Here is a 26,449-nt window from a genome sequence, read left to right on the forward strand (position 1 = left end):
ATTTTGGTAATTACTATTCTATTACTGTTTTTAATTTTTTTTTATTATTATTACGGGTATCTCCGTGGAGTCAGTAGACTCATCGAGGGAGACCCAAACCATCAAAACAATATTTATCATATCTCTTCTTGAATTCATTTACAGATGAAGAACTCCCTCCAGACAAAAAACCTCGTTCTCACACACTTGTTAACCACACTTTTCCTTAATTTCCAGGGATGACCTCTTGTTCTACCATCACTATCACACAGCTGAAACATTTCCCCTGCATCAATCTTATAAAAACCTTTTAGTAATTTAAATGTTTCTATCATATCCCCCTCTTCTCCGCCTATCAACCAACCTCTGCAATCCACAAGCTCTCAATCAATGTAGGGAGCATTTTTTACATCACTCACAAATTAGTCACTCTCCTCTGAACCCTCTCCACAACCTCCTCATCTCCAAGGAATCCAGGTGACCAGACCTGAGACAGTAATCCAAATGTGGAGATATCAACGCTTTATAAAGGGGAACAACAACCTCTTTATCTCTGGATATTAGTGTGTTCCTCAATAACCAAGTAATCCTATGTGCAATCTTGGACACCTTAGCAATGTGTCCCTGAACTTCATCTCCCTATCCACCAACACCCCTAAGTCCCTAGCCTCATCAATCTCTTGGAGTACCATTCTGTCAATGTAGTACACAGATAGTAATCTTTTTAATCCCAAAATGCATAACTTTACACTTTTCCACATTGATATCCTTTACCTTTTGTCCATTTTGCCAGTTTATTTAAATCATCCTGCAAACTCTTAACATCAGCTTGATTTTTTATTGTGCTACCCAACTTTGCATCATCAGCAAACAACTGAATATCTCCCTTTAAGCCATTTCCTATATCATTTATGTACAAATTAAACAACAATGGCCCAAGCACAGGGCCCTGAGGTACACTACTGGTCACCTGCCTCATCCTGGACTCTGCTCCTCCATACATTACCTTCTGGCATCTCTCCCTGAGCCATTCTCCTATCCATATCACCAGTTTAGTGTCCATCCCCATTTCTTGTAAGTTTCTTATGTACCATGTAAACCATATTTTTTCTCACTTCTGAAAAAAGGCCTGAATTATGCCATTGCACCCAGGTCAGTTAACAAATTAGATTTCATTTATCACATTGAAAGAGGTCTAAAATCCCTCCTCTCCAATATAGCTAACAAAATATGAATGGAATAGAAACATCGAACATATTAAACTCCAATAAACAACTAAGATGCAACATAACCACAGCAGAAAAATTGGCCCTTAAATCTTTAAAAAATAACGGAGAGATCGTTATTACAAAGGCAGATAAAGGCAATGCTACTGTCATCCTTGATCAGACAGCATACCTGGAAAAAATGAACCAATTAATATCCAACTAGAACATGAACCAAATGGTGAACTACAACCCTACAAGCAGCATCAAAAAGAAAACAACAGAATTAATCGAATCAGTGATCACATGGCCAGAGGAAACAACCAAAAATTAATGCCTCATTAAGCCTGTGCTCTCAGAATATATGGCCTGCCAAAAATACACAGAACAAACACGCTGCTACGACCGATAGCTGAAGGAATCAAAAGCAATAATTATCACTTAGCCAAGGCACTAGTGGCCATACTCAAGGAGTTGGTACGTCATTCCCACTCCTACATAAAAAATACACACTTCATAATTGAGAGGTGGTTACAGGGTTGACACTGGGGAGTTCTTTCGCTTGGTTGAACAGCGGGAAGGAGTGATGACAAGAGGCCATTCCTGGAAGTTACGAAAGGAAACTGTGAGCAAGAGGGTGAGGAGTGGTTTCTTTGCGTGGAGGGTGGTTGAACAGTGGAATGCATTGCCTGATGGAGTGGTGAGAGCGAGAACGGTCAATGAGTTTAAGGAGTGGTATGATAGACTTTGTGTTTCTTAGGGGGGCCTCCCCTCAATGAGTCTTGACAGACTTTATGTTCTTAGGAAGGACCTCCCACGATGAGTCTTTCGACTCCATGGAGGCCTGAATAATAATAATAATAATAATAATAATAATAATAATAAACAAAATTAGAAACATTACATTCAACAATGAAGATTTATTAGTCAGCTATGACATAATTACCCTTTTCACTAATGTTCCAATCAGTGATTCTATTCTTCTCTTACAGAACATATTTCCACCCGATATCACAACCCTCTTTGCCAACGTACTCCACTCTGGGTATTTCATGTAGCAAAATAATTTTTACCTACAAAAAGAAGGTATAGCCACGTGCTTCCCCCCCCCCCCCACACACACACAATAGCAAACTTTTAGACTTCGAGCAACAAGCTCTAGATTCTGCCAGCCCTTAGCCCAAAGTCTGGCTCAGATATGTTGATGATATTTTTGCCATTTGGCCCCACAATATGGCTGCAAAACATTAAATACATTTCTTAGTCAAATGCACAAACAACACATACATCCAATTCACTATCTAGATTGCAAACAACAACCCTCTTCCTTTTCTTCTGCAAACCTACACACACACACACACACACACACACACACACACACACACACACACAGGCCAATACATATATAAAAATTCCTACCACCATCCAACACAAAAACTAGGGATGATCAGCACTCAGCACATCAAGGGTGCCATCCTCCAATGGGGTTCAGATAACCTCATTAATTTCAATGCTAATAAAACCAAGTTCTGTCCTATTTCTCATAAAAAAGAACCATTTTTTTTTCATTTTTTTGAGTATCATCTTTTTGACGATACTCAAATTTCCAGACAATTTGAGATTTCTCTTCTTGGAATTACCCTGATATCAAACCTCTCTTTTGCTCAAGATTTTACTTCACCCCTGAACAGCTGTTAACATTATACAAATCACAAATCCACCCAGCTACTGAATACTGCTCTCATATATAGGGTGGAGCCCCTAAAAGCTTCCTCAAGATGCAGGGCTCAATACAGAGAAGAGCAATTAGACTTATTAATGATCCATCTCTTACTAACTCCCCGCCCCCCCGGCTTTCGTACAGACGTTTAGTTTTTGCAATATGTATATTCTACAAATATTTCCATGGGAAATGCTCATCTGAAATAACATCAATAATTCCTCCATTCAGTACTAAGCTTATTGGAACAGGTGCAGCTGTTGCTCAACATCCCTTCACAGTGCACCTAGAAATAAACAGAACAAGTTTATTTTCCTCTTCCTCCCTGCAACTGCTGTATTGTGGAACAGTCTTCTCCCTGTTGTGTTTCCCAAGGAATACAATATACAGTCATTTAAATCAAATGTAAACAAGTTCCTCCTTTTCCAACCCATTACTCATACATGGTATTAATGTAGTATAGGTTGATCAACCAACCTCTCGTGTATGGGCCCAACATATAAAAAAAAAAAAAACCTCAAACTCAAACATATCAGCATACAACTCTTTGTATGCTGAAACATTTGAGACTTCAGAAAGGATTGTCCAAAGGTCACTGTTCAGCATGGTGGCAAGTTCCTCTTCTTGCACACGAATATATGCAGAGTGCCTGTAGTGAAGTAAACCAGTGTTTCAATTTAACATAATTCGGGATGACATGCACATATCATTGTTCCGTGATTTCTGATGATGGCAATATGTTGCCGAAATATCGAAAGTATTAATTAAAGTCATTATAATTAATATAAAGCAAACCACAGGACTACATGGCGAGGCCTGGTGTGGAACATCACCGAGCATCGGAGTGACCATACGGCATCTGTAGATGCCCAGTGAACATAGAGAGAGAGAGATAATTAATATTGCATATACATTGTAATCTCCTACAAAATATTAATAATATTAATAGGCCATCCCTAGAACATGCACAAAAGGGGGTGAGAAGGAAATGATCAAGAGTAGGTTTTTTTGCGTGGAGAATGGTGGGTAATTGGAATACGTTACTTGAAAATATGGTGAATGCATTTAAGGCATGGTTTGATGAATCGTACACAATAGTGAGAGCTCCTGATTTGAGTCTTTACATTCCATGGAGGTTAAGAATGATGATAAAGTTTACAAAAAAAGTACACTAATTAAAAATTGATAAAAACATTTAATGAGTGTATTTTTTTTGTTCAAAAACATTTGTTTATAAAATTTATTTTCAATGTCTAAAATGAAATTATTTATGCTTCAGTCAAATTGCAGAATGAAGAAAGATTAAAAAACATCTAATAATACTTCACCTAATCATGCAACCACATGAAATAAATAAATAAATAAATAAATAAATAAATAAATTATCTATCTATCTATCTTTTTCCCCCCCACCCCCCCCCCCCCCCACCCCCCCCCCCCCCCACCCCCCCCCCCCCCCACCCCCCCCCCCCCCCACCCCCCCCCCCCCCCACCCCCCCCCCCCCCCACCCCCCCCCCCCCCCACCCCCCCCCCCCCCCACCCCCCCCCCCCCCCACCCCCCCCCCCCCCCACCCCCCCCCCCCCCCACCCCCCCCCCCCCCCACCCCCCCCCCCCCCCACCCCCCCCCCCCCCCACCCCCCCCCCCCCCCACCCCCCCCCCCCCCCACCCCCCCCCCCCCCCACCCCCCCCCCCCCCCACCCCCCCCCCCCCCCACCCCCCCCCCCCCCCACCCCCCCCCCCCCCCACCCCCCCCCCCCCCCACCCCCCCCCCCCCCCACCCCCCCCCCCCCCCACCCCCCCCCCCCCCCACCCCCCCCCCCCCCCACCCCCCCCCCCCCCCACCCCCCCCCCCCCCCACCCCCCCCCCCCCCCACCCCCCCCCCCCCCCACCCCCCCCCCCCAATTTTTTCATTTTTTCCTTGGGATGCAGTGCTTATGTACGGGCCACCACTGAGTTAAAAAGAGCTCCACTTACTCCATTTGGAATAACAGATGCAACTGAAAACACACTTTATTCCTTATAGGGGGTATCCCTATTTTTAGCCCTGAGGAAGTTCAATCTCCACCAGTAGCAATCATAAATAGCTGGCCCAAAATTATCACTAATTATAAATGATATCTGGTAAAGAGACGGTAAACAAATTCCACAGCCATGGCCCGAGAAGGGCAGGGCTGAAAGGGCTCTAGCCTGGGGGCCCGGAATTAGGGGGGCCTGTCTTGTCGGGTGGGCCAGTTAAGTGAGACTAGCAAAAGACAAAGAGAAACTTTAAAAAATGAATGAATATGTGCCGAGAGGGACTACTAGCTTTTGCAATCGTTTCCAACCCATTTTCCATCTTTTCAGACTTCGGTTCCTCTTCTGAACTTCCCATTCGTAAGGATTTACTTTATTTTTCGGTTTTCGTTTGCCCGTCTCGCTTTCTATGCACGCCGTCGTTTCAATGCCGACGCCGCGCCGACGTTACCGGCACACTACCCTACCGATGCCTACTTGCGTATGCTACGGATGCTGAGAGAATTTTATTTTATTCATAAAAGAGAAAGCTTTATTTGATAGTTTTAGTTGGCTAAGTTGATCTCAAGAAACCGAAAATTTTCTACAAAATTCTTTATTTGAGAAGAATTTGTCTTATTTGAATTAAAAGTTTGCTAGTTAGTAAGTAAAAGAAAATATAAAACTTTTTTAGTTATGATTTTTTGTATGAAACAAACTTAATTATTAATTTCTTTTCAAATCATACAAATTTCAGATATTAAAAACATTTAAATAAATTGCTCTCAAGCAAGCAAAGACGATCTAATTAAAATAAATAAATTCCCAATGTCTGATTCAAAGTACAAACAGAGCCTCAAAAGAGGAAACTGAAATCTGAGAGAGAGAATCGAAAGCATCACGAGGTCGTCAATTCATAACCAAATTTTTAAAATTTGAAAATGAAAAGGACATACTTCCCAGTACTGATCATAGTGAAGGTGGTGATAATGTTTGTGACATTGAAATCCAAACAGAATATCAGTGTCAAATCGAACTCATAAGACAGTCGAAAGTCAAGCGACTGTTGCATGTGAACCTCTTGCAAAGGAAGAAAAGGCCGCAAGTGAAAAACCTGCAGGAGGAGTAACTATGGAAGAATAGGATACAGTTGATGCTTCAGTTGCAGGTCCTGTTGAAAAATCCGGTATAAAATGTGATGACCCTAGTATTTGGCTTAAAGTAATCTCAAACAACATGCGGCAAGAGACAGTACGAACTATCAGCTTTCAAGAATTCCAAAAGATTAATAAGTAGCCATGAACGACTTAATCACCTTGCAATTTTGTACATCGAAAATGATTTGGCTAAGCGAGTTGATTTTGCTGACATTATTGATAAATTTGCGTCGACAAAAGATAGAAAATATACTTTGAAGTAATTTTGAATATTATCATTAGTTTGTATTATGTATATTGGTAATTTTTTAAATAAATATTAGTTTTGTGTTATCATTTAAACTATTGATCCTAAATCATGGAGACTGTATAGCAATACGTTGTCCTTAACCTGAGCGACAGGTAGGGGGAACGCCAAAAATCCTGCCTGGGGACCCATTTCAGGATGTGGGTGCCATGGCCACAGCCCATGGTCCCTAACTGTAATACAATATATCTATTGTTTGTCTGAAATAGTGTAGGTTCTACGGTGTCGATTTTCTTGAATTTAAGGCACGAAAAACACGCATTTCCGGTGAAAAAAAGTCACTTTCTTGTGCCAGAAATCGACTAACTCTAGTTGAAGAAAGAGTTAGAAAAAATTTCTAACTCTTTCTTCAACTAGATTCCAAGTGAAAACTGCTTCTTTGAGCGGCCTAACGCTATGGATGCAGACATCACTTCTACAGGCTTTTGTGAAAGATTTTAAGGCCTTACGATTATATTTTTATTATTTATATATATATTTTTATGTATTTATTTTCTTCTTATAGTGTTTATTTAAATACTTTATTTGTCATATTGTTTTAGGTTGCTGCACCATACATTACGTTACTGCTTTTATGAACATAGAGTTTATGAGGAAGTATATTGGATCTAAGTGTTTTGCCAAATATAACAACGGTGAGCCATGGACAGAGAATCAAACTGAACCAATGGCATACAGTGTAGAGAATTTTATCCGTCTCATGGAAAAAATTGAAGCTTATCGACCTAATCAGAAACTTAGAGACACAGTAAACATACTTATAAACAGGTATGGTGCAAATAAAATACATTGTGAATTAAAATTATGATTATCAACTTTGGTAGATAAGGCCATTCTTCTTCTTATTATTATTATTATTATTATTAAATTCGAATTATTATAAACTAGTAGTACCATAAGATCAATTATATCACACTTAATCGTTATACTTTAAATAACTTTAAGTATGCATGCTATAGACTGTACTTTAAATTTCCATAAATCAAACAAAACTATCCTTTTTTTTTTTATTATTGCACTGAATAAAAATATTATTTTTAAATTATAGAATTCTTAACATAACACTTTCCCTTATCAACCTTGACATACATTACACGTCGAGGCTTATATGAATGCGAATGTTCATTAAAATTTCAATACCAGTGATATTTCATTGCAATAACATTGGTGCGAAGTTTAAGAAGATTGATATATTTCAACTGCATGTACGTTTGCAGTGGCGCACTCAGGATTTAATCTTGGAGGGAGGGGGGAGAGTTGAGTAGACGATTTGAGAATACACACTACGCATTGCATACGAGCTATGACTGAGCATCTGCAGTGATCGCCAATACATGATACCCGTGATCTCCTCTGGCCTGGATCGGGCAAACGAAGTAGTGCCCGAGCAGTACTTCTTTCGCCTTGCGTTCACAGCGGCTAGGATTCCCGAGCGCTATAGGGTATTAACCTTATGTAACTGCTAATTCATAAGTAGCATAGAAATAGAAGACACGACACAACATAAATTTAAAAAAAAAAAAAAAGAATTTTAATTAGGAATAGATTTTTGGAAATTTTTTTAGTGTTTTTTTCCTTTTTCTTTTTTTGGGGGGAAGGGTCCCGTGACCCCCCCCTGGATGCGCCAATGTACGTTTGGGTAGATAAATCCTTTGTTGTTCTCTTAAACTAGTCACGACGTGCTTAGACATTACTCATGGCTCAAAGAAGTGTAAAATTCGGTTTCTTTCTAGGTTTCGCTTTATACCTTTTCCTCTTCGGTTTATACCTTGTTACTTCTTTTTGGTAGCCTTCCCTCCTTCGTTCAATTGAACTGAATTGAATTATTGAATTAAATTGTATTGAAATGAATTAAATGGTTATGATCGTCATCAAATCCAACAGATAATTGATTCCTACTTTCCAACATTAAACTATTCTTTGCTAGATCGCAGAGTCCGAATCCAATATATTTTTCCTGTCTCTAAGCGCATTCTGAGACTGATAGAATTTTGAAGAAGATTCACCTTAATACCATATAATCTCCTATGAACAAAATTTCTTATCTATTACCATCTACAAACGACAAAGTGCCACCGTTCTCTTTAGCTGGTGTGTACCACATCCGAATGTAATTTGACATATTTTTAGCAGATCATTCCCTGGAATGACCTGTCTGCTTAGAAAAAGGAATTTATGAATATCAGTACTACTACTACTACCTGAATCCTAAAAATGTCTACTCTGACATAGCATAATGCTAATAGTAAACACAGTATCCTGTTGGATGAAACACGTCCTGAATCGGAATGATTCACCCAACCTGAATCGGAATGATTCTCTCTCTCTCGGGATAGTCTCATCTTATGTACATGTAAATAAAAAAAAAAGTAGCTTTTTCTTTTTAACATTATTTCTTTTAGGCCTGTGTAGCTCAGTGGAAGTGGCTCTTGCATCCTCTACACAGGGGGCGCGCCGGCCATATATGCAATGTGTGCGATGCACACAGGCACCAGGATATAAAGGCACCAAAGATTTGGTATGATATTTTAAATCAAGTGAATTTTGTCAGCAAAATACCGCAGTCTTCATCTATGAATTTCCAACTTACTTTAGATGCATTGAATGATCTAAATCAATTTTTAAATAATTATAGGTCTGATGAAACTTTAAAAAATTGTAGAAAGCTAAAATTAATTGCAGCAAAATTTGACGCATATCTGTATTATGTAGTAGTAGACCACTAAGGTGAGTAAAAAGACAACACAATTTGATTACGAACATGAAAATGAAAATATAGTAGATCCTGAAATTTCATTTAAAGTAATTTTTTTTCTCTGCATAATAGATCAAACATTACAATCTTTGCAGGAAAGATTTACTTTATTAAAAGAACATAAGAAAAAAAAAATCAGCTAACGCCTTTTTATTCCCGTATATGGGAAGTAGGCGAGGCCATTTAACCCTATCTAACTTTTGGAGACTGAGTGGGCAGTTCAATCTCCACTGGTACCCAATCAGAGATAGATGGCCCAAGGCTATCACTAATTAAGCAGTACACAGTGAAGAGAGACGGCTCAAATGTGCCGCCATCTAGTGGTCCCTATCCCTAACACAATATATTTTTAATGTCTGAAATAATGTGGGTTCTACGGTCGATTTTCTTGAGTTTGCGGGACGAAAAACCCGAGTTTCCAGGAGGAAAAACCCGCTTGCCCGTGCCAGAGATCGACTAACTCGGGAACCGGTCGAAAAAAGGCTTGGAAAAATTTCCTCTAGTCGCCGACTAGACTCGAAACCAAGTCTTCCTTCGTGCGGCCAAGCGCCGTGGTGTGCAAACACCACATCCACTGAAGCTACACAGACTCTAAAAGAAAATATGAATTCATTTCAGTTTTTGTATTCGTTAAGTACTTCAAAAATAAAGAATATTTATTATCTTGTTGTAAAAAGTTACGCAAAAATTAACACATGAGAATCATTCAGATTTGACGATTTATGCGAAGAAATTTTACACTGTCAACCCTTTATTTCTAATTTTAAAAACGATATATATCAGATAATTCAGTATATTTATTCAAACGACTTAATCAAAGTTTATCCAAACTTTACAATTGCTCTTCGGATTCTTTTGTCATTGCATGTATCTGTAGCATCTGCGGAACAGTCCTTTTCTAAACTTAAAATTATTAAAAACTACTTGCGCTCCACAATGGTACAAGACAGACTTTCAAATCGTTCCATTATATCAATGGAATAAGATATTTTGGATCAACTTGATATACATGATATTATTCGAGAATTTTCATTAATGAAAACTAGAAAAGTTCAATTCACTAAGTGATTTTTCTTTCTGTTTAAACATTTATTTAACTATTTCTTTATACAATAATGTTTAATAGGTTCCTATTTTATATACTTGTAAGTTATTATTATTTATTTATTTTATTATTTATTTGCTTTATTTTTTTTCCTAATTATTTTTGTTGTTTTTGTACCCTTCTTATATGTTTATTGTTTTTTATACATTTTTTTTGTAATTTCTGCTTTTTGTTCAATAAACTTATAATTAATATATTTCTTATTTCATTTTTACTCACTGATACGTTTTTATAAAGTGATTTTTTATTGGGGGGAGGGGTTTAGGGACGCCAACTAAAGTTTTTTATACAGGTGCCAGACACTACTGGCACTCCCCTGCCTCTACGCTAGGACACCAGGTGATACTTTAGTTTAAGTCCAGTTGGCGACTGGAGGAAGCGTGTCTAAGCCTTATCTTTGACCTGTTCCCGAGTTAGTCGATCTCAGAATGATTCACGAGCAAATGGGTTTTTTCTCCCAGAAACTTGGGTTTTTCGTCCCGTAAACTAAAGAAAATTGACCGTAGAATCCAAATTATTTCAAACAGTAACATATTCTCTTAGGGTTAGGTATCAAGAGATGGCAGCACTTTCCTCATCTATTAATCGGTTGGCGCTTATAATTAGTGATAGTCATAGGCCAGCTATTTCTGATTGACTACCAGTGGAGACTGAACTGCCCACTCAAGTCTCCAAAAGCAGATAGGGTTAAAACAGAGTTAAAATCAGCTAACACCTTTTAGGAATAAAAGGTGTTAGCTGATTTCTTTTATTTTATTTTACCTTATATTTCAGTTCTTTGAATTACTTTTGTTTTCTCACATTTAAGTGCAATAACGATGTCTGTTAAATTCAATACGAAATATTTGTGCTTTTCTTTAACTTTATTAGTGTGGTTATCGTATTATTTTCATTGTTTTGCACTGACATAATGGTCAGTTTGATGTTAACAATCTCTCTTTCAAAGACGCCTGAGATCATATCCGAGCAGAATTTATTCCAGTTATTTCATCCGAGTTTAAGTTTTTAAGTTCACTATGAACACTGGTTACTTGTTTGCAAGGAAAATTCTACGAACAAATAGAATGGAGCGCCATACTTTTTCCTCCCCAGAAAAGAACCATGAAGACTGAAGAGAAAGCCTAAAAACTGTTCCACACTGACATTGTTTAGTCATGCTATGTAGATGATATGTTCTCCATTTGGAAACATGGCCTGGATACGCTCATCACCTTTTTAAGACATTTAAATAAACAATATCTTAGGATCCACTTTACCTTAGAAAAACAAAACAAGAAGTCTCCCTTTCCTAGACACTTTGATTAGGACTTCATGGATCCTTGGCATTTCCTGTTTACCTAGACACTGGTAGATAGATTTACCAATTCACCCCCTTCCAACAGTATGGGATTGTAAAAATCCTCTATAACAGGGCAAATTTAATTAGTTCTGATAGGGCTAAACTGCATCATCTATTCCTCATAGGAAAATGAAAGGTATTAGCAGATTTATTTATTTTTATATAACAATGCCCTGCCCACTGAACTTGACTACATTTACAATAGCTTCTCAGCTAATGGCTAAAATCTCCACCACACCCAAAAATTCTATAAATTCTAAAAAATTTATAGAATGTAGTGCTGGTTTATAAGTTTATGTTGATGGCTTCTGCTCTTATTCTGATATTTGATATAAAATGTGATTTAATGAACTCAACAAATATTTTTACTGACAGTGAATAGTCCTACTGATATAGTCAACCGGTTTGGTTCTTGTATAGGCTCATAAAAACTAATTCAGTAGGTAAGTTAACCTTTTTTTCCGAAGCAACGGCGATACGCTAGGCCTACTGCCATCAGCATCGCCATTGTTTCATTACATCAGTTATTATTTTAGAAACTACCTATTTTCACTATACGGTAGACAGAAATGGAAAGCATGTCCTGTTATCCAGAACAAAACGTGGGTCCAACCACAGACCTGCCGTACGAGGAACTCACCTTCAAACAGCTCCTGGCTATTTTCAAGCATATTGGAAATCTGCTACACACAAAATGGCCAGGTAAGGTAGTAGTTCATGAAATCCAAGAAGTTGATACGGACGACGTTCAACTTCTTGAACTACTCCAAGACAACTCTACGGAAAAAACCACAACGGCTGAAGATCATTCCCGTACTGACCACATTGATTTCCAGGAGGTTCGCGCAAGCAAAAAGCGCAAAACTGTGACCTCCGAAACACCAATTATAGATGTCATGGAAGAAGATGGCTCTGCCCCAGACTCACCTACCTCCGCAAGGGAAAAGATCCCCCCGATTATCCTGTGTGAGAAGAACAAATGGATGACTCTAAAGAGCATAATGAACATCCTGAAGATCTCATATAACAATGCAAAGAATATCACAGATGGTGTAAAAATTCACCCTAAAACTGTCGCAGACTATCGTAGGTTAACAGCAGAACTAAATTCCAGAGGAATTCAGTACCATACTTTCTCACTCGGTTCGGAAAAAAATCTGAAGGTTGTGATTAGAGGCGTGCCTGAGGATGTCTCCACTGATGAAATCACCACAGACCTGCACTCAAGTGATTTACCACCTATCAAGGTCAGCAGGATGACCAGGAGGGACAAGACTCCAATGCCATTAGTGCTGATCGAGATCAGTCAAACCTATAAACACATATATGACTTGACAACCATCTGTGGATTAAAAATCTCGGTAGAACCGTTAAGGAAGAGAGCTTCTACTGGGCAATGCCATAGATGTCAAAAGTTTGGGCATGCCCAGAAAATGTGTAGGGCCGAATTTAAATGTTTGAAGTGTGGGGTTGGTCACCCAACCAACACCTGTTCTAAATCAAAATCTACCCCTGCTAAATGTGCCAATTGTGGCGGTCCTCACACATCCAACTACAGAGGATGTCTGTACAATCCACGTAACAGGAAATCTGAAAAGGGACCATTTTCTCCTTCCATCAGCTCGGCTACTTCACAGTCTTCTAAAGTACAGAATAAAAACTCAGAAGCCCATCTGTTGAAAACTGAGGTCCCTCAAAAAACGACTCTAAGCTGGCAGCCTAGGACATATGCGGATGTAACCCGCCCTAAACAGACATCCCTACAACAGTCAACATCACACCCAAATATGACAGCTATCATTACTGCGTCCCTGGCAAATATGCTATTAGATTTCAGCAGATCTAATCCTTCACAAAGTTCTACTAACAGATTTCTAAAAGATACTCAAGTTATAATTTCAGCGCTCACTAATGAACAGTAAAAAATTAAAACCAGAAGCCCTAGAGATAATAGCCTGGAATGCAAACGGCTTAAGAAATAAGATCCTAGAACTCCAAAATTTTGCCCACAGACATCGGCCAGATGTTCTACTAATAAATGAAACGCATCTAAGACCAGCTGACAATCCCAAAATCTATGGATATCAGTCGTATAGAACTGACAGATCAACCCACAGAGGTGGAGGCACGGCAATTTTCATCAAAAATTTTATCTCTCATCACTCCATAAACATTCCTACTACCTCCAATCTTGAGATCACTGGCATCGAGATTCTCACGAGCTCAGTAGGCAAATTAAAAATTTTTGCAGCATACCATCCACCACAAAAAGCACTACTACCTTCTGATTTGAACGCCATATTTGACACTGGAGAGCCTACCATTGTGGCAGGTGATTTAAATGCCAAGCATTCTACCTGGAATAGCCACTCCACTAACAAAAATGGACAGATACTACAGAACTATGCTGATTTCAACAACCTTCACGTAATAGGCCCAGCTGATCCCACCCATCACAACACCTATGGTAGGGCCGATGTATTGGACATAGCCATACTGCAGCACATCAGACTCCAATACAATCTAATAACAATCAATGATTTATCATCAGATCATAATCCAATAAGGTTAAAATTAGGAAATCTTGAAAAATCATCCCCACCCCTCACTCATTTATTCCTTGGGAAAGGCTCTCCAAGATGCTCCCGAAATATATTGGACCTGTTCCCATCATTAAATCAAAAGAGGAAATTGACATAGCTGTCAAAAATCTAACAGAACAGATTACAGCAGCCTGTACAGCAGTTACTACCCCTGCAACCTCCCACAAGTCCAACCACCTGCCTGAAGATACTATGAATCTGATAACGGAAAAGAATAAGGCTAGAAAAAGATACCATAACACTAGGGCGCCACAAGATAAACGGATCTTAAATAGGTTAAATTCTGCAGTGAGAGATGCACTCGCAGCTCATAGAACTCAACTCTGGGAGGAAAAACTGACCTCCATCTCCGCTGACAGCCACTCTGTATGGAATCTTATCCGAAAGATCAAGAACAAAAATAAACCCCTTCCCCCTCTGCAAACAGATTCAGGTCTCATCCACACCGATGCTGATAAAGCTGAGGCAATAGCGAATCATCTTGAAAATCAATGCAAACCTGCATACAGTCACCTTGACATTAGTCATATCTACAAGATACACCGTAATGTCAGATATTCACTCAAGTCTGCTCCCACACATTCTACTCAAATCACACCCACCTCACCTGCTGAAATATATGCTATTATTCAGAAATTCAAAAATAAAAAGGCTCCTGGACCCGACGGCATCTCCAACAAAGTTATAAAACTTCTACCTCGCAAAGCTATTGTTCATTTGGTAAACATAATCAACTCCATACTTCACTACAAGTATTTCCCTTCCTACTGGAAATTGGCATACGTTGTTCCAATTCATAAACCTGGAAAGGATCCCACTCTGCCACAGAATTACAGACCAATCAGTCTCATTTCTAATCTTGGAAAAATTGCTGAAAAGGTAATTCTTACTAGGCTTCAAGATTCTGTACTCCTGTTAAACATCCTGCCTGAGGAGCAGTTTGGTTTCAGACAGTTGCATAGTACCACACAACAAATACACAGATTGGTGGAACATATCATCACAGGTTTTAACTGGCGCCAATGCACTGGGGCTGTCTTCCTAGACTTAGCCAGTGCATTTGACAAGGTTTGGCATTATGGTTTACTATACAAGCTTATATCATCCGGTATCCCAATCGGAATCATTCAACTCTTAAAGACGTACCTCTGCGATAGGCGCATGCAAGTGAGACTAAGTGGAGTGGTGTCCTCACAGAAACACATCTTGGCTGGAGTTCCACAAGGGTCCTTACTAGCACCAATCCTATTCTCCTTATACCTGCATGATATACCACACAACCCATTATCTTCAATTAAAGCTCTTTATGCTGATGACACAGCGATATTGGCCAGATCATTAAAGCCTCACCTAGCCATCAAGAAACTGCAAGAAAACCTACTGCAAATAGAGCAATATTTTGCCAAATGGCGTCTCCAGGTGAATCCTCAGAAGAGCGTAGCCGTCTTATTCTCTAGAAGATCAGTGCTTCCCAAAGAAGATATTCTCCTCTTTAACACAAAAATTCAGTGGAAAACAGAGATCAAGTACCTTGGTGTAGTAATGGACAGTAAACTGACTTTCAACTCCCATATCAAGACTCTCTGTGCAAACACATCCAAAACCATAGCCCAGCTCTATCCGCTAATAAACAGAAACAGCAAACTGAGCACCAGAATCAAACTTCTCATATACAAACTGATGGTTCGTCCAATACTCACTTATGCCTCACCGGCCTGGAGCCATACTTCAAACTCAAATATCATTAAATTACAACGCATTCAGAACAAGTGTCTTAGAATGATCCTGGGCGCTCCATGGTTCATCCGAACTGTCCAACTGAACCGCGACACGGAGGTCCCCTATATTTACACCTTCATGCGGACTATAGCAACCAAATTCTTTTCAAAGGCAAGTGTGCATCCTAACAGACTGATCAAACTGGCCGCTGACTATGATGCAACGGACTATTCTAAGCAGAAAAGACCTAAAGCCATCCTAAACCCCCTCACTGAGGATTAATCTCCTAGCCCAATCAGGGCGAGCAATATAGCTCATAAACTCTTTCCACTCACAGTCTCTGTTAAGATAGCCGGGAATATGAAAAGCTTTTGCTTCACCCGTTAAGCCAGTAATGTTACTAGTTACTAGAATGTAGTGCTTGTGGACACATATTAGTTTTGTATTGTGTTCCCAATGATGGCAGCTTGATATACTGAAATCTCGGAAATATAAATTACATTTATTGTAATTAACATTTAGTAATGTTAATTACAATAAATTAACATTACTATTTGCAATTTTCTACATTGCAATTTTCTTAAAAATACCATTCATCTACTTGTATATAAGAGAATAATGGCTTCTCATGATTTCCGACGGTATTTCATAATGCAAATACATTATTTGAGGAGTCACTACAGAGACTGGTTTCGACGTTTATCGAGTTCTCGGTCCCTTTTCTTGCATTTTCGTTTAAAATACTTATGTAAGCACGTGTATCATTAGTTAGAGAAACGTCCCGATTTTCCATTAACCATTAACGCTACTGTCAGGATGGGTGAAGAACAAGTGCTTTTCATATTCCCCTTTGTCTGTAATGAGAGTTATTTGAGAAAGGGAGTTTTGCGAACAATTAAGCTCGCCTTCTGGGGGTAGTTGTATTAGGTATGATCAGTTGGGAGTAAAATAGCCTTCGGTCTTTTATATTTGTAGTAATCTGTTTCATTGTAATTGACAGCTTGTACGATCAGTGGGTTTCAATGTGAACTTGACTTGATGAATTTTTTTGCGAGATCGCGGAGAAGGGAGAAAATGTATGGAATGACGGTTTCTTGACGAATCTGTGCATTTCTGATAAACCATGGGGCATCCAGGATCATCCTCAGGCATATATTTTGGATTCTTTGTAGTTTTGAAATGTTTGTTCTTGAAGTGTAACTCCATGCTGGTGAGGAATAGGTAATAACTGGACGTATGACCCATACGGTAAAGTAGTAATTTATTTTGTAAGTTTAAATTTTCTCTTGTGGTTGATCATTGGGTAGAGCTGAGCATTGACTTTGGAAGTCTTGGAGCCAATGAGATTGGTGTGTTTGCTAAAAAATGAGTTTCTTGTCCAGTAATACCCCAACGTATTTGGTCTCTGATTGCCATGGAATCTTTTGACCAGGGAGCAAGATGCCTTCTTTAATGCAGACCTTTCTTCTAGAGAACATCATAGCTGAGCTTTTGAGGGGATTCACCTGAATCCTCCAGTTGATGAATCAGTTTTCTAGCGCATTGATACTTCTTTGGAGTCTAGTGATTGCTATGCGAGGGCTGAGCGACCTTGCCAGAATAGCGGTGTCGTCGGCATAAAGGTCCGTAATGGTTATTCTTGAGTTAAGAGGGATGTCTGATACATAAGTTGTGAAAAGTATTGGGGCGAGAAGAGAACCATGAGGTACTCTAGCCAGGATTTTGCGCCTTGATGACACAATTCCGTTGAGTTTTAATTGCATGTAACTTTCGCTAATGTATGAGTATATGAGTTTCACTAGTTTATTTAGGATATTGTTTTCAATTAGTTCGAAGATAAAGCCTTGATACCAAACTTTATCAAAGGCCTTGGCAACATCCAAAAATACAGCGGCAGTGTGAAGGTGCCAGTTAAAACCATGGGTGATATGTTCTGTTAGTCAGTGAATTTGTTGCACTGTGTTGTGAGCTTTTGAGAAACCCAAATTGCTCATTTGTAATTATTTTCTGTTTGTCCACTGCTGATTGTAGTCTTGATAGGATGACCTTTTCTGTTACTTTGCTGAGGCAGGAAAGAAGACTGATGGGCCTGATGCTTTGGGGAAGATGTGGATTATTACCAAGCTTTTTCAGAGGTATAATGTCAGTGATTTTTCAATCTGTGGGAAAGTACTGGAATCTTAAAACGAATTGGTAATATTAATTAGATGAATTATGGCTTTCCTTGGGAGTAGCTTTATTATTTTTCTTGGTAATGTGATAGGGGCCAGAAGCCTTTTTGTTCTTCAGATGGGATATAATATTGATTACTTCTGTTGGAGATGGGGTGATGATTTCTGAATCATCCTTAGGTTGTCTTAATACTTTTCTAACTTTACGATGAACTTTGTAAATGAGATTAATATCTAAGTTTTCATAAGATTGGCTGCATTGATTTTCCAGTTTGTCAATTAGGACTTCAACTTTTTCTTCATCTGAGTGTGCAATTCCAAGTTTGGTCTTCATAGGGGGAAGGGTTGTCTTTTGGAAAGAAGAGATTTTACAAATTTCGACATGGAGTTATCTTCTGGGTTGATTTCCGTGAGTTTGAATTCCATTTGGAATTCCTATGTATCTAGAGAGCTTCTCGAACCCGCCTGTTCGGGTTGTTTAAGGTTGTTTTGTCCTGCGGGGCTCTAGTGTTGTGGTATCGCTTTCTGGCTTTGTTTTCGCCCTAATCAGGTCCACTACTTCTGCTTGGATCTAGTTGGATGCGTGGAAGACACTGGTTTGAGTGACTGTGCTGATTTGCCTAGTTAAATTGTTTACAGCTTGGTCTATGTCCTCTTTTTTGCGAATGACAGGCGGAGGGGGCCAATGTCGACTGGGAGAACCTTAGAGAGCTTGCCCCATGCTAAGAAAGAATGATAGGGGAGAGCTGAGCCTGGAGTCCTAGCTTGAGCAGGATTTGATAGTGATCTGAGTTAAGCTCTTGTAATGACTCCAGCTGGTATTGATATCTGATGTTCCTGAGGATAACTATGTCTAGTACTTCAGAACTTCCTGTGGGATGTAGTAGGTGGGCTCAGTGGGTCCAGCTACTACTGATGAGTTGAGTGACATATAGTTGAATAAGGTACGGCCTTTGGAGTTGACTGACGAACTAAACCAAGCTGTATGTTTGGAGTTGAGGTCTCCTGCTATAATAATGGAATCCATGGAGCCGAGGATGGAGTCTAAGTCTGCTGTCAATAGTGGAATGCTGGGAGGATTGTATGCTGCATAGATATTGAGTTTGATTGCTTTATTTGTGTGTACCTCTACACCTGTTATTTCAAGGTTTAAAGTTTGGGGTTGGTCAATGCATTGTGGCTCAAATAATTTTTAATAAAAATAGCTGTGTGCTGCTGCCACTAGAGTTAAATCTGTCTGTCCTATATAGAATATGACATCTTAGTCTTGGGTTGTTCGATGGTCTGAGGTGGGATTCACTGATCACGTGGATCGTATCTCTTTACGAATTCTTGCAGCTCAAGAATTTTATTTGTTAAGCTATTGCCATGCTGTTATTAAGAGGGAATTCGGTTTGCATTTTTTAAACATTGTAGAGAGCTGTTAATATGGATTGGATTTCTAAATAAAATCACTTTCCGGAAGATGGTGAGGTGCTTGCTTTGCTGAATTCGTTCAGCATTGTTGCAAGTGAAGAGGTTAGAGCTGATGTGGGTTTGGAGCTTGTTTGCTCTTGCGATGGAGGAGTCTTAGTTCGTACCGCCTCTGCATATGATTTGGACATGGATGAAGGTCGATTGTCTTCCTGTGCTGCTGAATGTGAGGTATTATGATCTGGAGGGCGACCTGCTTGGTTGTTTATTGTGTCATTGCTTGGAGGAGCATGGTTCATTCTTGTTGATCCATGGGTTTTTGCATGAAAAAGGCATCTCTTGTAATTAGCGAGCTGTGGTCCTCTACAGTTGGCACTGCAGCGCTTGGTGCAGGAGTTGGTTTGGTGACTCTCATCACATTTCAGGCATGTGTAGGCAGCTCTGCACAGCTTTTGGGTATGCCCGAATCTGTGACACTGCCCTGCTGATGACTTCTTCTTTAGAGGTTCGGTTGTAATTTTGAGCTTACAAATGTCAGTTACTTCATAAATTCTCTTTTTTTGTGTGTGTATTGCTGATTTCGACCAACACCAGCGGTATTGGCCTTTTATCTCACCTTAGCATCCTGCTGACTTTGATTGGGGTAAATCCTTCACTGATGAGGTCAGCTGTGATTTAATCAGTTGAGATGCCCCCATTAACCTATTCAAATGAATGGGTTACATTTGAATGGAGTTGGTGTACGGAGACTTGAAAGAGTGTTGATGAATGATGTGGAAGTGGATGTACAGACTCAGGGAAACTAGATTTCTTAAGAGGGGGGGGAGTAGATATGCAGACTTTAGGGGGGGGCAGTTAAGTGTATGAATGAGTATATTATGCCCGGGCGAGTACGACGGACAACAAATCAGAATGGGATAATTAGTATAAGGAATCAAAGTAAGGATGGGACAAATGGGCTTCTGCGATTCATGTACACTAATGCCAGGAGTATTAGGAACAAGAAGGAAGAGTTTTTGGCCATGGTTGGCACTTCCAGGCCACAGGTTGTCGGTATTAGTGAAACATGGCTGACAGAAGATGATAAAGCTAGTGGGATTGAATGCGATGGGTATAGCGTGTTCAGGAGTGACAGGGTGAATAAAAAGGGGGGAGGAGTGTTATTGATGATAGCTGATGAGCTTCAGCCAAGGAGTATAGAAGTTGAACTGCAGGATGGGGAAAAAAGCACATTTGAGGCTGTTTGGTGTGAGATACAATCTAGCAGAACAAAATATACAATTGGGTGCTGCTATAGACCGGGTGATGGAGTGGATGGTGGGAATAGTATGCATAAGCAAATAGAAGAAATGAATGGAAGGAGGGTAATTATTATGGGTGATTTCAATTATGGTAACATTGACTGGAAAGAAGAGAGGGCACATGGGAGGAAGGAATTGGATTTTATGCAGTTATTAAGGGACAACTATCTACGGCAACATGTATTGGAAAATACCAGGGGGCAGAGAGTGCTGGACCTAGTAATTGCAACTGAGAATGTAGCTGTAACGAACATGACCATGTTGCCACCAATTGGTGAGAGTGACCATAAGGTCATGACTTGGGAGGTGGCTAAAGGAGTCGAATTTACAATTAAGACAGGGTATATGTGGAATTACCGGGCTGGTAAGTATGACAAGCTTAGGTGTGTGCTTGGCTCAATGCCATGGCATGTAAAACTGCAAGGGCTGGATGTTGATGGTGCATGGGAGGTGGTTAAGAACTGTTTGCAGGAGGCAATGGTTGACTGTATACCAAGAGTCCGAATAATAAATCAGGTAGGGGTTAAATGGATGAATAACACTATTAAGCTTGAGCTGCAAAAAAAGAAACAATTGTGGAGGGAATTTAAGGAGAAGGGTGACCATAAGGTGCATGAACAGTATAAAGCTCAGGCCAGGATGGTAACAAGGGTGGTAAGGAAAGCAAAAGCAGATTACGAAAGGAAATTGGCCATGCAGGCTAAAGAGAATCCCAAACAGTTTTTTCAATATGTTGCAAGTAAAAGGAAAAATGCTCATGGTAGAATGATCTTAAAAAATGCTGAGGGTAGGGAGGTAACTGAATCAGTCGATGTTGTGGAATTACTGAGCGAGCACTTTGCAAGAGTATATCATCCAGGTGGTGGCTTTGCGGAAATGGAGGAACCAACAGCTTATACTGGAATTGTGATGAATGAGGTAGAGGTAACTAGTCTATTACAGAACCTCAATGTCAATACATCTGTGGGTTTGGATGGTATACCAGCTCGTGTCGTACGTGAAGCGGCCAAAGAATTGTCAGTGCCCTTGACCATTATGTTTAATTTGAGCCTCAGGACTGGGTCAGTCCCAAGGGGGTGGAAAGAGGGGAAAATAGTTCCACTGCACAAAGGTGGTTCCAAGGCTGCTGTTGAAAATTACCGGCCAATCAGCATAACAGGAATCATTATCAAGGTCTTAGAGAAAATAGTCAAGAGGAAAATACAAGATTGGATAGAAGAAACTGGGATACTGTATCGGGGACAGCATGGTTTTGTGAAGGGTAGGTCATGCCTCAGTAAATTGCTCACGTATTATAACACAGTGACGGCTGAACTGGATAAGGGTAATGGGTTTACAGTGATTCTGCTGGACCTTGCTAAGGCCTTTGACAGGATACCACATGGAATTCTAATCAGTAAATTGCAGCATATGGGAATGGACATAGGGTTGGTGAGATGGATAGGAGGGTGGTTGACGGAGAGATATCAGAGAGTGGTTTATTTAGGAGTAGAGTCCACAAGACGGCCTGTGACTAGTGGTGTACCACAAGGATCTGTTCTTGGACCACTGCTGTTTAATTTGTTCATAAATGATATAGGAAAGGATCTGAGAGGAACAGTTCATATGTTTGCGGATGATGCGAAGTTGGGTAGGGCAATAGTGAATGCAGATGACGTCAAAATTTTGCAGGATGATTTGGATAGATTGGAGGTCTGGGCTAGGGAGAATGGATGTCAATTTAATGTGGCAAAATGTAAGGCTATGCATTTTGGGGTGAAAAGATGGGAGGCAGTTTACTGCATTGGTGGAACCATGCTCCAGGAAATTGATGAGGCACGAGATTTAGGAGTGTTGGTGGATAAGGAATTGAAATTTAGGGGACACATTGCAAAAGTGGCCAAATCAGCTCATCAAATCACTTGGTTGCTGAAGAATACGTTGACAAGCAGGGACAAACAGGTTATTGTTCCTCTGTATCGAGCCTTGATAAGACCTCATCTCGACTACTGTGCTCAGATTTGGTCACCTAGGTTTCTTCTTGATGGGGAGGAGGTGGAGAGGATCCAGAGGCGAGTGACCAAGATGATAGCAGGTCTGTGGAATGAACCGTATGAGAACAGGTTGAGGATTTGTGGGTTGCAAAAATTGGTTGATAGGCGGAGGAGGGGAGATATGATTGAGACATTCAAATTACTGAAGGGTTTCTATAAAATTAATTCAGAAGATATTTTTGAGAACAGGGCTGGTTGTGGGAGGACTAGGGGACATCCATGGAAACTGGGCAAAAGTGTGGTTAGTAAAGGTGTTAGAGCTGGGTTCTTTACTTTTAGAGTAGTGAATGAGTGGAATGCGCTCCCTGAGTCTGTGGTGGATGCTGTGACAGTGAATGAGTTTAAGGCGAGGTGTGATAGATACTGTATGAATGTCGAATAGTTGTGATGAAAATGATTTGGGGTCTCCCTCGATGAGTCTAATGACTCCCTGGAGTTGCCCATAATAATAATAATAATAATAATAATTAAGTCCCTCTTAGAGCCACTTTTAAATATTTCTCGCTTGCTACCGCAAAGGTGTGGAAGGGCAATTTGGAGTTGTCCAGCATTTTCGTCATCATGCGATAATCTGTAACAGTGGTAGGATGAATCTTTACACCCTCATCGGTATTTCTTGCTCAGGAGAAATTGATATTTTGTTCCCCAACGGACCTTGAAACTGTAGTCCATTTTTCTTTATCTCGAAGGATAACTGGAGGGACCTTTTCTTGTCTATCTTGGGTGATTTGCATATCGTGTATTATTACATCCTCTTCCATTTCATCTACAGATGTTCTATGTCTTGTTTCTCATGCGAACAATCGAACTGTCTGGGAGTCTTTGTAGGTGGAACAGGTGTAATGTCCCCTTCCGTGTCCACATCATCTTCTTCTGTGCCATTAACTTGGGTGAAGAGATTTAGACAACCAGGATATCCTGTTTCAAATTTCTTTAAGATGAATTTAAGAATGTCAAGTGACATATCTTTGTTTAAATTTTGAATGGCATCCTTAATATCTTTTACGTTCTCCATCCTTGCACACCGTTTGTAATCAAGGAATATTCCAGTGTCTTTAAATATTCCTGTCTACCTTGGAGGGTTTACTGACAAATCCTGTAGACTCACGCAGGAGTCTACCAGCTGAACAATATATAATCGCAAAAATATCACAAAAATGAAGAAAGCTTACCTCTAAATATCATTCGGAAATCCCGAAAATATCACACTAATCAAAACTCGAGACTAATAATGAATACACGTAAACGCTAACGCTAACTAACGCCATCTTTTGTACACTCTTCATATCTTGTCGTCCCGATTTTGAACTTGAACTTGAACTTAATTGGTTGATGGACGAGTCCTTGACTCTTTATCCCTTCATCTGGGTTTTAGATTGTGGGTGATGAGATTATTGTGGGTAATTTACCCGCTCATTGTGAGCATTGAGGCTGTATCAGCTTTCTCTTGCGAAGGAGGATTTCGGTTTTTTATGTTTGAAACGATCTGAGGGCTTGTAGTCCGCTGCCTGTCGAACTAACTGATTTGGGTGATTATCCGTGATTGTGAAGAATTTCTCTGCAATGCTTATCATGTAGGTCTTAATATCTGGAAGATTGGCTTCTTGATGTAACTGGATGTTTCTGATGAACCATGGGGCATTAAATGCCATTCTTAGGCATTTATTCTATATTATCTGAAGTCTGTTGATGTTGCTTTTAGTCGTGTGACCCCAGGTTGGAGAGGCATAAGTTAGTTGCGGTCTGATTACCGATTTGAAAAGTAAGATTTTGTTGCTTATGCTTAGGAAGCTGTTCCTGTTCAAAAGTGGATATAGCTGTGCTATAGTCTGACTTGCCTTAGTGGCAACACTGTCCATATGTGACTTGAAGTTTAGACGTCTATCAAGATATTTGGTAGAATTGCGCCAAGGGATGATTTTACCAAACATTTGTATGCTTGTATTCGGTTCTGCTTTACGTCTGGTGAAAAGTACTGCAGAGCTTTTGTTTGGATTAATTGCGATACGCCACTTGGTGTACCAATCCTCCAATTCATTGACTGCTCTCTGCAGCTTGATTGTGGCCAGGTGTGGACGGAGGGATCTGGCTATAATGATTGTATCATCGGATACAATCATTATAGTCTGATACCGTTGAGATTTATTTTAAATTTTCTGTTGTGTAGATATGATTTGATAAGTAGCACTAGTGGCAATGGAATACCAACTTCGTGTAGTTTAAAAATTAGTCCATGATGCCATACTCTATCAAATGCCTGAGTGATGTCTAGAAAAACTGCGCCAGTGTGTTGGTGCCATTCATACCCTTGGGTTATATGTTCGATAACTCTGTAAATTTGTAGCGTTGTGGAGTGATATTTCCTAAAGCCGAATTGTTCATCTTGAATTATATGGTTGATATCTGTTGCCTCTTGAAGCCGTGTGAGAATAGCACGTTCGGCTATCTTACCTATGCATGAAAGAAGGCTGAGTGGTCTGTAATTTACAGGGAACTGTGTATTTTTCCCAGGTTTGGGAATTAGGAAAACTCCGGCAATTTTCCATCATTGTGGGAAATACTTAAGCCGGAGGATGGCATTAATGATGGCTACTAGATGCATAACCCCTTTGCGAGGAAGTAACTTGAGTACCTTATTTGTTATTCCATCTGGACCTGGAGCCTTTTTGTTATTTAGTTTTCTTAAAATCTCATACACTTCTGTTGGTGACACGGATTTGTTATTGGATTGGAATGAGGCATTTTGAGTTATTTTATGCACTTGGGTGTGAATTTTACTTATGAAATTTATATCTGTATTGATATAATTGGGGCTGCATTGTTTTTCTAAACTGTCAGCAAATGCTTCAGCTTTTTCCTCGTCATTGTAGACAACATTAGATTCACCATGGATTGGAGGAAATGTAAAACGCTTTGAACGGAGTGATTTCATCATTTTCCATATTGATTGATCCTCTTTGTTTAATTGGAGAATTTTGTTATTCCAGAGTTGGTTACGGTGGTCCTTTAGGGCATATCGAACCTGGTTTGTTGCTCTATTGACTGCTTGTTTATCCGCTGGGTCCATTGTTCTTTGATATTGTCTTCTTAATCTGTTTTTCTCTTGGATAAGTCGTTTTATATCCTGTGGAAGTTTATTTGATGGTGTACATTTGGTTATATTTGTTACCTGCGTTATAGCTGTCAGCAGTTGTTTTTCAAGAGTCTTCACTGCTTTTTCTACATCTTCAGCAGATGTTATATGCGGTATTGGACCAAGGTTTTCCTGGAAGGCTGAGGGAAGTTGTTTCCAATTTATAAATGTGGTGGTGTTTTCTGTTATATCTTGTATGGTGCCTAGTTGTAATATGATGGGGTTATGATCAGAACTTAAGTCGTTGATTGCTTGTATCTGATAGCTGTGCGCTATGTTTTTTAATATAGCCATATCTAGTACATCAGGACGACCGGTAGCTCCATAATGTGTGGGTTCAGTGGGTCTTATTACTGTTATATTTCTTGAAGTGGTGTAAGAGTTGAGTATTCTTCCATATCGTAATGCTGCTTGTGTTTTCTATATGTATTTCTATTCCTGTAGTTTCCATGTGTTCTGTTTGCGGTTCTGCTATTGAATTATGTTTTATGTTACTTTTCACAAAGATGGCAG

General features: G+C 39.7%; 1 protein-coding gene across 1 annotated transcript in view; it reads left to right on the plus strand.

Annotated features, from left to right (window-relative positions):
• Nucleotides 1-26,449, plus strand: part of LOC150094792 (uncharacterized) — a 70,001-nt gene that overhangs the window by 7,853 nt on the left and 35,699 nt on the right. The window contains exon 2 of the mRNA XM_090411664.1: nt 6,907-7,132. Coding sequence (XP_090267790.1) covers nt 6,907-7,132 — 226 coding nt within the window. The remainder of the gene's footprint in view (nt 1-6,906; nt 7,133-26,449) is intronic.

This window comes from Typopeltis vanoorti, chromosome 21 (genome assembly GCF_054136105.1).
Source record: "Typopeltis vanoorti isolate ZY-2024b chromosome 21, IOZ_Tvanoo_1.0, whole genome shotgun sequence".
Classification (NCBI taxonomy): Eukaryota; Metazoa; Arthropoda; class Arachnida; order Uropygi; family Thelyphonidae; genus Typopeltis; species Typopeltis vanoorti.